The sequence below is a fragment of the Mus pahari genome, chromosome 3 (genome assembly GCF_900095145.1).
Source record: "Mus pahari chromosome 3, PAHARI_EIJ_v1.1, whole genome shotgun sequence".
NCBI lineage: Eukaryota > Metazoa > Chordata > Mammalia > Rodentia > Muridae > Mus > Mus pahari.
Genome location: NC_034592.1, coordinates 128437544 through 128452335, shown reverse-complemented (window position 1 = coordinate 128452335; position 14792 = coordinate 128437544). Strand labels below are relative to the sequence as shown.

At 44.5% G+C, this 14792-nt stretch overlaps 1 protein-coding gene across 1 annotated transcript in view; it reads right to left on the bottom strand.

Moving 5' to 3' along the window:
• Cfap61 (cilia and flagella associated protein 61) overlaps positions 1-14792 on the bottom strand; it is a 276129-nt gene that overhangs the window by 255332 nt on the left and 6005 nt on the right. Inside the window, exons 3-6 of the mRNA XM_029536666.1 lie at positions 8699-8849; positions 5753-5829; positions 4913-4980; positions 4554-4680 (exon numbers count right to left, since the gene is read on the bottom strand). Of these exons, the coding sequence (XP_029392526.1) occupies positions 4554-4680; positions 4913-4980; positions 5753-5829; positions 8699-8849 (423 nt within the window). The remainder of the gene's footprint in view (positions 1-4553; positions 4681-4912; positions 4981-5752; positions 5830-8698; positions 8850-14792) is intronic.

Here is a 14792-nt window from a genome sequence, read left to right as displayed (position 1 = left end):
AGTGTTTTGCTCATTTAAAATGGAACTTGGAAAATGACACTCACACACATTAAGCACAACTTAAAACAACAAAAATACCATTTTGCTCTAGCAGATTAAAAACTTTTGAGTAGGGCTGGAGAGATGGCTCAGCAGTTAAGAACACTGACTGATCTTCCAGAGGTCCTAAGTTCAATTCCCAGCAACCACATGGTGGCTCACAACCATCTGTAATAGGGATCCAATGCCCTCTTCTGGTGTCTGAAGAAAACTACAGTGTATTCATATACATAAAATAAATAAATGAATCTTTAAAAAAAAAAAAAAGCCCAAAGACTTTTCAATAACTGAGAATATCCAGGGCCTGGAGATAGAGTTCGTTCATCATGTGCAAAACCTCAAGTTTGATCTCTAGCTCTGAACAAAAAAAGATGAAAAGAATCTTATCGAATAATTTATACAATCACTGGGTCTAAAGAAGCAGTTGTTGGTTATTATATGAGCTGACATATTTTGGTTGACCAATTTGAGAACTCCTTTTAAGTCTCAGTATTTCTCACCCAAAGACATTCCTCTTTTGGGTACCTATGTTATTGAAAATAAAATACCATGATTAATATTTCCCCATGGTATCTGTGTTATAGAAAAACAACTAAACTTCTGTGCCCTGTTGTAACACATACCTGAGAAGAACAACTTAATATGGGGAAATGAACATGAACATCAGGAGACAGAGACGCCGCCTGCGCTCTCTGGCTTCCCGATTCTCCTATCCCACTCAAGCCTCCTGAATAGAGGATGGTGCTGCCCATATTCATGATGTCTTCACCTGAGTAAATCCTCTCTGGAAACTCCCTCACAAATATAGTCTCCCAGGTACTTACCAACAGGATCAAGGTGACAATCAAAACCAACCGTTACCATTTCTCTAAGTAACTAACAGCTAAAGGAAATATGGCCACACAATGGGCAGGCCATCTTGGAACAGACCTCATCAGAAACATAAGAAAGAACAAGATGCCTTTTCAATGGTTTTATCATCTTAAGTTATGTGTGACAATGTGACTGGGTCTGATGTTTTCATACACATATGCCATGTATTTGGTCTCTTTGCCCCTTAATACCTTCTTGTACCCTCCTCCTCCTACTGATTGTCTTCCTCTCCCAGTGCTCACAGAAGCCAGAGGGCAATACTGGGTCCTCTAGAACCAGAGTTACAGTTGTAAGATGCCACGTGGGTCCTATGCGAGAGCAGCGAGTCATCTTAACCGCTGAGCCATTTCTGCAGTCCTCCCGCCCTACCTCTGGGCTTTTTGAGACAGGGTCTCACCATGTAGCCCAGATGGGCTTTGAGCTAGGGTCCTTCTGCTTCTGCTTCCAGGTGCCAGGAGAACAAGCACATGGCAGCACACCAGGCTCAGGGGTGATTTTTTTTTCCCAAAAAAATATCTGAGTTTCACTGTTCTTTGCAAACTCCAGCCCGAATTCAGGACTTTGCACACAGCAAGCGAGCAGTCTGCCAGCCGGCGCATTATGCTGTTGTTTGTGCAGGAAGTATTTTGATTGAATCCTTGGATGCTGAACAGATATGAGGGGGTGGGGGCGAGGGAGGTCAACAGTGCTTGCTTGTGTACCTAGCTATAGATAATTCTAATCCCTAAATCTGAGAGTAATAGTAAAAATGGCAAGGGAAAACTGAGAGCTTTTACAATAAAATTAAGATAAAGTTATAATAACTATTATATTTCCTAAAATATCATAAAACTTTCATTTATGGGAATTTTTCATTAAAAAAAAAACCCACCAATTTGTGAATATGTTATCAATAAAATGTTCTTAAAGAAGGTGACTTCCTGAACAGCTGAGGGTGTCCCTGCCCTTCCTGCCACACATGGAAGAGCAAGCAGCCATACCCTCCTATCGGCCTCCGCACCTTTGCCCACTCTGCCCTTTGGTTGAATTGTGATTCATCCCCCTCCCTGCTCCCCAGACCAAATTCAAGGGGTCACCTTGTTTGTGAAGTCTTTATTTCTTTTAAGTTATTTATTTTTTCAGGGAGGCATGGTAAGGTATCAGAAGGTACATGATCTTCAGAACATAGTTTGATGAGCTTGGACAACTGCACAATGTACCCCACCAGTGTACTCTCACAGTCACCTGTCCCCCAGCACGATCCCTTCTTGCCCCTCACAGTCTCACTTTCTGTTGGATCATAGGAACCACTAACCTGATTTCTACAGACTAGCTTTATGGTTTGTGTACATCGTAAGACTGAGGTAATCAGCATATATATTTTTTCCTTCAGCTGCTCACCATGTACATGTTGTTGAATGGGGATGTACCACAGACACAGTGCATACATACCAGTAAACACTCAAAGGGCGATTCTTATGTGGGGAGGGCATATGAGGCTGTGTGTATTGCTCTGTGCCCTTCCCTCTTATAAACTAATATCTTTACAGTTCATTGCACAGAAGCCCCTCCTCCTCTTAACTCGCAGCTCCTTTGTGATATATTATGTGGTGCTGGCATCCACCTCAGGAAACTGCACAGGGTAGGCAAGCCTCCAGTGTCTGCAATAAATAATATTCAGTGCTTCTTGGGTTGTTATATGTAATCAGAGGTACACTAGGTGCAAGGCTTACGGTAAGTCACAGACCTTCGCAACAGTTCTGTACCATAGAAAACATAGTACACCGCTAACAGAGAGACACGTGGCGCCCACAGCATTGATTCTTTTTTGCAAACTAGCTCACTGACAAGTGGAAGAACCAAGATCAGAGTCTTGATCTACAACTGTTATCATCACATGATCTTTAAAATGATGATGGAATATGACACACTCTTGCTTTAAAAAAAAAACAGCCAATTTTGATACTTTTCTGAAATATCTGTCAAATACGGAAGTGAAGAGGGTACAATTAAGTCTCCACAGGGAAGTGGTCGTCTGTGTGAAGGCGCTTCCTAATGTACTCTTAGGTCAAAGCAGGTTATTATTGTGTCCTCATAATTTTAAGCTGGAACTCTGTTGGGAGCATAAAGGGTCCTCATTTGGGGTCTCAGTATGCTGCAGTAAGGTGTCCTCTTAGGCTGCCTTGTTGGGAGCACAAGTCTCCCACACATTTCCAGGAAAACCAAGAATGTCAAGCACCCAGGATTGTCCTTTCAGAGGGAAGAGCATATAGCCTGTTTCCCTAGAAGGCCGGGAACCGAAGGTGATGAATAACCTGGAGATCTGTGTTATCTGTTGGGCCAGGCCATATCAAGCTTCTGAACCAGGGGTGGCTCAGATTCTAAATAACCTTTACAGCCAGAGACTCCTCCAAGCTCCCACAACCAGGACAACCAGGACCAGAGACACCTAATAGTCTAAATGACCCTTATATCATCTATACAGCCAGGGGCGCCCCCAAGTTCCCTCAACCATGACTAGAGGTGGCTAATAGTCCAAATAACATCTATCCTGTATGTATGACCGAGACCAGCCCAGGTCCTTTCTTTCTTAGGCTCTTAAGCTAATACAGGTAGCCCATCTCCAGAACCCATCTTGATGGAAGTAATGACATGTACCCTGAGATGAGCTTTGATATATCTACTCTCTTCATGCACCAGGGATTATATTACACTGGGAATCTTTTTTCCAAATTATTCTGTGTTTAAATATACTGGCAATAAACCACCTGGCATCAGGCTCCCTGAAGCTTGATCCAGGTTGACCGAAGTCAATCTGAACCAAAATGCCATTCCCATCTCGTCGAGGTCCATTGCCCTACCTGCCTACACCTGCAGGGACCCTCCTTCACTGGCTGTCTACAATGGCTCCCATATACAGCTGTGTGGTGCTGACTAGCATAACAACCCGAGACCTCTCCATCACAGCTATCAGGATGGAAAACCTCCTGATCCACAGCTGACTTCCATCAGATGAAGCATCCAAAGAGAACCAGGCAGAAGCTTCCAAGACTTAGCGCACTCTTCCACCAAGCTGGGCCGGTGAGAACATTCGCAGCCTCCCTGAGTCACACAGAGGGCACGCACAGCCCACTGACTGACGAGAGGACTGGTTAAAGTCACACTGTAATGGGGGAAGCAGGGTGAAAGATAAAACAGGGCTATCTTGGAAAACATGCTTTGCTACAGCTAGACCCTTAAACTGCTACACTTGGGGGATGTCATGGGACACTGATAGTAAAGACTCCAACTGGAAAACTCCTCTTGGAGACAATAGCATCCTTATTCATTAAGTGTTCGAACACAGGTGGGGTTTACTAGGAAAACTAAATTGGCAGATTCGTCTTCAAATTTTTTCATAGTTATCTAACTCTTTGCAGGATTAAAGACTGCATTTTAGAATCCCTAGCAGAAAATGCATACATTCTGCAGCCACACAGAACCAAATGAAAATCACCAGATAGTCTTGCTAATTATGCTATCCAAGAGACTCTAGGAAGCCTTGAATGGATGTTATGAGTATCATAAAAATGTAATCTACCTGATTGAGGATCCCTTAAAAAGACGCATAAAATTGACCGTCCCGAGAGGTTTACATCACATAGGCACTGTGCCAACCGTACCTGGCTTTGCGAATATGCAGCTGAGGGTAGTGGTTGTGCCTGTGACATATGTGCACTGCAAAGTCTTCATTATAGTTCAGACAAGGAATGTTCCCCACTTGGTCAAACACGGTTATCAGAGTTGAGCCTAAATCACAGAAAGAAAGAACCATGTCCTTGTTTTTATCAAGGGATAACTCGAGGATTTCAGAACAAAATGGGGTTCCCATTCCACATGGAGCCTTAACTGGTCATAATCAAGAATACACATGAGATGCTTCAAGTCTGGCAACCAATCTTCTTTCCCATTCCTAATTGTCCTACTTTAAGCTGAAGTTCCCTGTCAGCTACTGGGGACACTGGACTGTTGAGGACCTTACCCAGGCTCAGATATGTTGGCACTATAAGGAATATGAAGTACAGTTCTGGTACTGCCTTGAACACAGTCCTGGAGAGGAAAGACAGGGTGGGACCGTGTTAGTAACAAAGCAGTCACGCTCCCTGCCCGTGAGGAAACAAGGCATCTGCAAAGTCACATGGGCTCAGTTCTTCCCTGCCTGCCAAGGCCATTGTGTCTCCCAGGCTACTTTCTTCCCCCTCTACTTTTCCTTCCATTCCAAAGAGCTCCTCTCCCGTCAGCCTGGTGGAGGCCTCGGGAATAAAAGGGCACGGTGTCCGAGCGGCACACCAGATTTCTGCTGACATTAACCTTTGACCTGGCATCTGGATGGTCTGGTGTGACATTACACAGTGACCTGAAAGCTGAGCCCACCCCCCCCCCAACCCTCACCCGGAGGTCTGCACAGGCTGTCAGAGATGCATCGCCATGACTTGATGGCTCTGCTCTCATCCTTCCCCACACCCTGTTATTCGAGATGCTACTGCAGCCTGCTGTGTCCATATGAATTTCTAAAGAGAGGGCCAAGGAAATCTAATTTTGAAAACTTGTAAGTTGGTGAGGCTTGACTTTTTTTTCTGACCACCCCGATCCATTTCTTAAAATTACTGTATACCTGTTGGCCTCAGAGGGGAGCAGTTTAAAATGAGGGCTTGTTAGACAGCAAATTTAAAGAATTCAATTAGTTTCTTTACTGCCACTAGTAAAGTAAGAGGATTGATATCATGATAAACTATAAGCAAATTAAATGCTTCATGTCATTTGAAAACTATTTCGTAGGGCATCTTTCACGGTCGCCATCGATAAGGCCCCCTCCACTCACCGGATGATCTCTTTGAGGCAGCCAGTGGCATACTCGTCCACAGCCACAAAGAAGTGCATAAACAGCGTGTTCAGGGGCTGCAGGGGTAAAAAGGACGGGAAGACAGAGCATGGCTCAGAGCAGTCCCAGGGGCGGGGCTGGACAGCACGTGTGGGTGACAGCTTACAGCAAACTGACAAGACACCCAGATAGCAGTCCGGGCCCCCTGGACACTTCACTCACTGCCTTCTGTCTGATGAGCACAGAATTATTTAAGGAAATGAGGACTCTGAGTCTAGAGTACCCAGCCCTTGCCCCTGCCCTCGTGGATGAATTGTGGGTAGGGAAGAGCCTGCAGGGGAGTGAAATCGATTATGGACTCCGTAGTCGTGCCTTTGGGGGTGTCTATGCCAAGTGAAAAACAATCACCCTTTGCCCAGGGCTCCTGAGCCAGCAGCTGCTGCTCTATTCATGAGACACGGGGGAGAGATTCTCTTATGAAACTGAAGGATGGAAGGCAGATGCCACACTAGGAATCCAAAGCCTTTTGTTGTTGTTGTTGTTGTTGTTCAACATTCCCAGAGTCCACATAAAATTATTACTCCTGGGATCTAGAAAACCTGGGAGTTAAAAACTCAGAGAAGCAAGACTCTCACATGGCTTTCAGCTGCCAAGCTTTAAGACATCCATCCTTTTAACCTTTGGAGATTAACTGACCTAAACACTAACAGTCCTCCCATATAGCCATCTCTGGGTCCCTGTGTTCATGAGCATTCTAGAAACAACTCAGATGTAGCTGGCTTCTCAGAGTAGTGCTGGCGTTTGCCCTGGGAGAGTGGGAATTCTGTGTTTCTCCATTTGCTAGCAAAGCTGCCCTTCCCTCCGTATCAGTTTTGGATATTGGTTCCTAGACCTCTGCAGATACTGAAATTGACGGAGGCTCACAACTCTGGTCTCTCTCTCAAATGGCATAGTATCTGTGTACAACTAGCATATGTCTCTGATGTGCGTATCTTAAGTGTGGGTCGACAGGATACTGTGTTGTTTGGAAATAACAAGAAGAAGCTCTGCATGTGTTCAATTTATGTACAAATTTTAAAAAGCAACACTTTCCATCACTAATCGGTTGAATCCATGGGTGTGGAACCTGAAGATGAAAAGAGCTGACTGTAGTTTTCTAGGTAGCCTTGGGTTACTAACTACATAGCTCTGTGCTGTCTCCACTTCTGTTAGATGACGGTGGCAGCGTGTGACTCAGAAGCACTCAGCAGGAATTGGCAAGAATTGTGAGTTTGACCTGTGACCTTGAAAATTCCCCCAAAGCACAAAGCACAAACTCCAAATCCAGATACCAACATACAATAGGGTCCTAAGCACTTTCTCTGTGTTAATCCTTTAATCCTATAACCTTTCTGAGCATCTGTTTAGCATCGAACAGGGCTGGCCTTGGAGTACATGGCTTGCTGCTCGCTCAATTTATCTAGAAAATTCAGGATTTGCTCTCAAAACCTCTTTAAGACAAAACCCATTACTTGGTTGCACATGCTAATGGGATGGACACTACGCTGAGGATTTCATTAAGGCTTAATCGGTGATGCTCAGCAGAAAGGTAACGTTACAGATGCAAAGCCAATGTAATTCCACATTTTCTGGCAAGTACATCATAAAAGAACTGAGTTGGGGCTGGGGAGATGGCTCTGTGGGTAACGGTGCTTGCACAGCAAGCGTGAAGATCTGAGTTCAAATGCCCAACACGCACACAGAAAAGGCAGACATGTAACCCACCTGCCTGGAATCTCAGCATTCCTACGTGAACATGGGAGGAGAAGAAAGGCAAATGACTGGGAGCTTGAGGCCCGGTTGCCTTGGCATAGTGGCAGAAAATGGCCAACTGAGACCCTGGCACAAATAAGGTAGAGGCAAGGACTGACACCTAAGGCTGCCCTGACCTCCACAGACATGCCACGTCATATATTCAGCAACATTCACACATATGAATGCGCATATACATACACGTCCTAGGCATAAGCACACATATACCCAAGAAAAAGGATGAATAAGCATGTTGGTTTTAAATGTTTTATTTAACCTAATATGTTCATTATATAATTAACACATAATATTAAAATGATTATATTTGATTATTTATTTGCTTTGAGACAAGGTCTTGTGACAGAGACCTGGCTGGCCACTTACTTGAGCTCACAGCAATCCTCCTGACTCAGCCTTTTAATTATTGTGATCACAGGCTTAAGTGACCATACCTAGATTATTAATATAAAAAAAAACCCTCACTAAGGGCATACTTCACACTTTTTTTTCCTACTGAGTACTTCAAATCAAGTGTGTCTTATATTTACAGCACATCCCAGTTCAGACCAGCTAACTTCAAATCCATAATGGCCTCCTGAAATCAAAGGGACCAGCCGCTACCATTTTTTAATGTTACAAAATATGACTGTCTGAGGCTCTGGAGGCAGGCAGATTTCTGAGTTCGAGGCCAGCCTGGTCTACAAAGTGAGTTCCAGGACAGCTAGGGCTATACAGAGAAACCCTGTCTTGAAAAAACAAACAACAACAACAACAAAAAAAAAAAAGGTCTGAGGCTCTGTTGTCATTTCTAGGGCAACTACCTAGGTGACAGGGGATATCACAGACCTCACTCAAGGACACAGAGATATCAGTGGGATGTGCATATCTGACACACAAATTCCTTGCTTATAACTCTTGTTACTGTAAAAGCACGAGGTAGGCCATGGTGGCAGCTGGTTGATGAAGCCCCCATGTACCCACCCTGTACACTGTGGCTTCCTGGACTCCAGCTTCCTACCCCTTGGTTATTAACTGTTATAATGCTTTCTGCATCAGTTGGGTTTCTCAACCCAGAAACAGGTTGACACTTGTCTGAAACCAGGTCCCCCCTTCCACAGTGGGCTGTTCTAACCAATGCGCTTTGTGCTTTCTTACTGTGCATGGGATTTCTCTGTCAAGTTCCCTGAACACTGGGATCCAGTTGTCCTGCTTGGCAACGTTCCAGTTGGGATAGTCCAAGAAGATGGAGTGGGCCATGATCTCCTCCTTGTCGTTGCAGACAGTAACAGCGAGGTTTGCCTTTTCTCTGTGAAAATGCACACATGAACAGAGACAATCAAAAGTGAGGTGAAGGGGCTGGTGAGATGGCACAATGGGTAAGAGCACCCGACTGCTCTTCCAAAGGTCCAGAGTTCAAATCCCAGCAACCACATGGTGGCTCATAACAAGATCTGGCGCCCTCTTTTGGAGTGTCTGAAGACAGCTACAGTGTACTTACATAAAATAAATAAATAAAATCTAAAAAAAAAAAAAAAAAAGTGAGGTGAAGGCAGGCCAACTCCTTCTTCCTCTAGGCTCCTGGAGCTTGGGACCTGCTGCTGCCCATTACACCTGAGGGGGGAGAGAGAACAATGTTGCTGAAAGTTAGGCTGTGCTTGTTGGGGGGGGCAGTATGACATCATTGGGTTGTTAGTTAAAGTTATATTTTGCCAGAGTGTTGTGTTTGTCATAGTAAACATCTGAAAGCCTTCCTTGGCATACTGGGCAGAAGACCTTTCCATTCCACACTTTCTTCTAACACGGTTACAGTGGCCAACTGTCCTTTGCTGAGACAGAGGTGACACTCGGGATATGAGCAGTCATGCCAAAAGCCAGTGAAGTCCTGGGCAAACTGGGATGGGCTGGTCTCCGGCACACAGTGGCAAAGCCGTGTTTACTCCCAGATTTGTTGGCACTCTTAGCCAGTTTCTCTAAGCCCAGAGCCCACGTCTCACGTTGGAGTCACATAGCACCTAAGCATCTGTGATCACCAGTTCGCTTTCTACTGCTGTGATAAACACTAGAACCAAAGGAAACTCGGGGAGAGAAGAGTTTATTTCATCTTACACATCCATGTCGCAGACTATCACTAAAGAAAGTCAGGGCAGGAGCTCAAGGCAGGGACTTATAGGAGAAACCACCGAGGAATGCTGCTTCCTGGCCTGCTCGCAGCCACACACCTATGACTGAGGGTGTACCCTCGAGAGCTCTCTTCTCTCTTCCCCACCCCCCACCCTCGGGATTGAACTTTTGAACCCAGGGTTTCACCAATGCTAGCTAATTCCTCTGCGCTGTATCTCTAGCTCCTCTGCTAACTTCCTTTTGTTTAAGATTTATTTTTAACTTTATTTATTTAGTTTTTTTTTTTTTTAAAAAAGATTTATTTATTTTATTTATGTGAATACACTGTTTCTGTCTTCAGACACACCAGAAGATGGCATCAGATCCCATTATAGATGGTTATGAGCCACCATGTGGTTGCTGGGAATTGAACCCAGGACCTCTGGAAAAGCAGTCAGTGCTCTTAACCACCGAGTCATCTCTCCAGCCCCCTGTTTTGTTCTGTTTTGTTTTGTTTTCTAATAACATGTGCATGTAGAAACCCAGAGGTGTTGGATACCCTGGAGATGACTGGGAATTGAACTTGGGTCCTCTGGAAGAGCAACAAGTGCCTTTAACTGATGAACAATCTCTCCAGCACTAAGCTACTTTTCTCATTCCAGGCACCGCTCAGTGTGGGTCCTGCTTTATCAATTAGAACTCAAGGAAATGCTCACAGACCCTCCCCTGGGGCCAAGAAGATGGCAACGGTTCCTGAACCTAGGGTCCTCAACCTGACAACCAAGACCTGCCACCATGCAGCATCCGCTGACCATGATGCAGAACTAGAGACCCAGAGGGGTCTCATGTAAGTTAAGGTTTCCTGGAACCTTCATCAGTCACAGTGTGAGAAGTGGAACCTTCCAGCACTTAGGAGGGTGGACTGTCCCAAGAACTGTCTCAACATCCTAGCTACCTGCCAGCCCTGTGACACACCAAGACAGCAAATGTTATGACTCAGTGTGCAGCTTATCACAGGAAGAACACTTGCATATAAACTGACAGGCAATTTTCACTTGCTTAACTGAATGAAGTTAAGTATCATCCTAAAGACTACTTCAAAGTCAGAAGTCAGGAGTTACTGTGCTTTACAATCACCCCTCGGAGCATCTCTAGAGGGTCTGGTGCCCTCCTTTGACATCCAAGGGGACCAGGCATGCATGTGGTACACACACAGACAGGCAGGGAAAACACTCACACACATAAAATAAATAAATCTTAAAAGAAGAAAATAAACACAAGTGTGGACTCCATACTGTGTGTAGCCCAATTTTTTCTACTTGATCTCAAATCATTTGACTAAAACAGTTCATCAAGCAGCTCTCTCTCTCTCTCTCTCTCTCTCTCTCTCTCTCTCTCTCTCTCTCATACACACACACACACACACACCCCTCGTGCTTTAGCTTCATAATTTTCTCTAAATCAATTCACATTGGGCTTAAATAAAAATATTTTATCAGGAAATTTCTATCACAAGTGGGAAACCATTATCCTCTGCCATCAATGGGAAGTAACTATGAAACATCTTCGACCTAAAACTGCACGTATGCAGTGAGCTCTCTATGGAGTCCATTATGTATATGGACATCTTTAGGAAACACTGTCCTGGGGATGTTAATCTCAACACCAGCCACTTCTGGCCCTCTTCATGGGAAGGTACAAACAGTGACCCAGATCTTCCCCCTTAGCCATGGGGGAAATAAACCAGGATATACATGGTCCAAAAGCCCTCCCCAAGCCAAGTCTAATGAAAGAAAGGTCCTGTAGATTTCAGGATTATAGTATCCATGCAAGGGGTAAACTGACAAGAAATTGCAAGCCCATAACCTCTCAATTCAACAAAGACTTTTCCTCCCCCAACTCCCTTGGGCTTTTCTGCCCTAGGCCATAACCTATCTGAGAGCCATCCTTCTAGTTCATGTGAAAAAAAAAAAAAAAAAAAAAACACCCATCACACAAAAACCAGCACGGATCAGATATGACCATCACAGCAGGGGTGGGAAGGAAGAGGTGGGCAAGAACTGAAGACAGGGGGCTGCCACTGCCCTGGAGGGGAGCAAGGGACAAAGTTTGTTCCTGGAATCTCAATTTTAACTTGAAATGCATTTATCCATGGGAACCGTAGGGTGGTGCTTGGGTTCTATAGCACAATTAACACGGTGCCATACTGCACAGACATTATGGATTAAATAAGCTTTTGTGGGTTGGCCCGGGAAGCCAGCCAGGAACAACTTTGTTTCAATGGGGAAAATGCACTCTAATTTCCAAATAGCTGCCATAATAAAGAGAGACTTCTGTAGCATTATCCTTTTGTGTACATAATTTCCATTTGTTACTGCCCCTTAGTCATTGTGCCCTGCTAGGGACAGATAAAAACCATTCTGGGATCAAAAGTGGGGTTATGGAGGATAGATAAAACCCATTCTGGGGTGGGGTGGGGGGAAGGAAATGGCAGAAAGAGATGTCACGCTTTTTAAAGATGGGATTTAAACTGTTCTTTGTCACCATTCAGATACAGGCTATTGGGACCTTCAATACATGTACATAGCATGTCTGTGTCTATACGTGATAGGTACATATACGGCATGTACTTCACACAAACGTTCATTAAAGCTCAAGGATATTGAATCCCAGCAATAGAAACCAGAACCCCTTCCTTCGGAGTAACAATTGCCTCATTTGTTCCACTGGCTTAATGAAATTTTTCCAAAGGCAGGCAAAACTTATTTCAAGAGTATTTGGTGGGGAGCTTGGTGAGGCAGCGTCCTTTCTGCTCTGTTTCAAGCGAGTGAGAGAGAGACCTCAGTGTTCACTAGATTCATCACACACAGATTGGAGGCTGGGATGGGGCTCTGCCCATCCTGGCCACTGTGTGATGTCTGCTCTCAGCATGGGAGCTTCAGTTCCCGCCCTGACTCATCTGCTTTGGCCAGTCTGCTCCTTTTTTATCCTAATCAGTTTTACTCATTTCTTTGTGAATGAGGAAAAAAACTAAATATATGAGAAAAGAAATCATTGTTTTGAGAAATGTCTCAAAAAAGAATCAGTCATTAGGCCTTCAGGTCAGCCTGGCAAAGGGCCAGGAATTAGCGGCAAAATGAAAGAGGGGTGGGTTTGGGAGCAGATGTTCTTGATGCTGCAGGAAATGAAAATGTAAATTTACCTTTCCTCCTGAAGTATGCTGGCCTCTAAGGCTGCTCGTAACCTTTATAAGGATCACATTTTAACAGGACTGTTTCTGGCCTTGAACTCCACGACACTTTTGTCTCCATCTCCCAAGTACTGGGATCACAGGCACTGTGTCACCTTGTCTGACTTACAAACAGACTTGTAGTCTCACCACACTGTTCCACATGGCATAGCTGTACTTCCCGATCTACCAACTGAGGAAGTGAAAAATTGCCTTCGAAATTGCTCCCAAGATCCAGCTTACCTTCAGGACTAACTGGCTGCCGAATGTCAAGCCTTCGTGGAATTAGCACATGGCTTAATTAGTACAGGATTTGAGAAAACAGGTTTGTGGAAGCTTTTCAAACAAGACAAAGCTCTGTATGTGGGCCTCACTTGTAAGACACACACCTTCTGCAGTTCCTGCCTCAATACCCGATTAATGAACCTGCCTTGGAGGACCAAGGAAGAGGCTGTACATTCTCTACCCAACCTGCTCCAGCCAGATGGAGCGAGTTGGCGATGTTGGAAGGGAACAGAGTGAAGATGGACCTAAGTTCAGATGGGAGGATGGAGTTGTTAGCGTGGCTGAGGTGGAAGGAGATAAGACAGGCAAAGGCTGCACTAGGTCTAAAGTATCTGCTTAGGGCCCAAGGAGGTCAGGTCCCCGGGGGAACAGATACCTAGTTGCAGGTCTGTCCTCAGCGTTAGATACTAACCACACTGGAACCACAAATTCTTTCAAAACTAATTCCAGACTTTGTAAGGTGGGAAGTTGCTATGTACATCTATTGTCTTATCTGTACTAGTTTTAGAACATGGTCACAACACCACTTATAAAATGGCACAGCCTTTCTCGGTAGCCCTTTCTGCCTTGTCTTCATCATCAGCTTTCATACACACGGGTATCTCCCCCCCCCCCCGCCCTTCACGTAGGATAGAGTCTCTCTACATAGTCTTAGCTGTCCTGGAACTCACAATGTAGTCCAAGTTGACCTTGAACTCATAGAGATCCTCCTGCCTTTGCCTCCCAAGTACTGGGATTAAAATTTGCACCACCACACCCAGCACACCTGGATCTCTTTATAGGATTCAAATTGGCCAATCAAGGTCTGACAATACATCGGCCATCCCCATACAATCCCCAGAGCTGTACCTAGGAATCTTTATTGGAACATGTCTCTCTATTGAGTTTCCTTCTTCCAGATTTGTTTGAATCTTTTGCTTTCCCACATGAAATTAGATTTTTGTTATCAAGTTCAACAAACAATCCTTGGTTTTGGCCATTTGTGACTTTAAATCTTCATATCTAATAGGCAGTAACCCTAGATTTATATAATTTTTCCTTAATAGCGTTTAGAAATTGACAATATCCCCCATGAACATAGGGGTGATCATGTCAATTTTAGACTAGATACTTTATATTCTTTGGCAGAAGTGTAGATGTCTAACATTTCCAAACTATCCATGACTAGTTCTGTTTATGAAAATGCAGTTGACAGCTGGCAACCTTAAACTTCAATGTTAAGTCTAATGATTTTTTTTTTTTTTCGAGACAGGGTTTCTCTGTATAGCCCTGGCTGTCCTGGAACTCACTCAGTAGACCAGGCTGGCCTCAAACTCAGAAATCTGCCTGCCTCTGCCTCCCGAGTGCTGGGATTAAAGGCATGCACCACCACGCCCGGCTCTAATGATTATTTTTTACATATTCCTTCTGATGTTCTACATAATAAATAAATCACCCCAGGCTCTAGAAACACCATGGAAGAGGGAGTGGAAAAAAACATGAGGGATGGAAAGATGGCTCATCATTTAAGACCACGCATTGCTCTTACAGAGGAGCAAACTTCATTTCCCAGCACCCACATGGCAGCTCACAACCATCTTGGATCTCACTCATACACAAAAAAATCAAATTATGTGGTAATGTGAGGAGGATGGG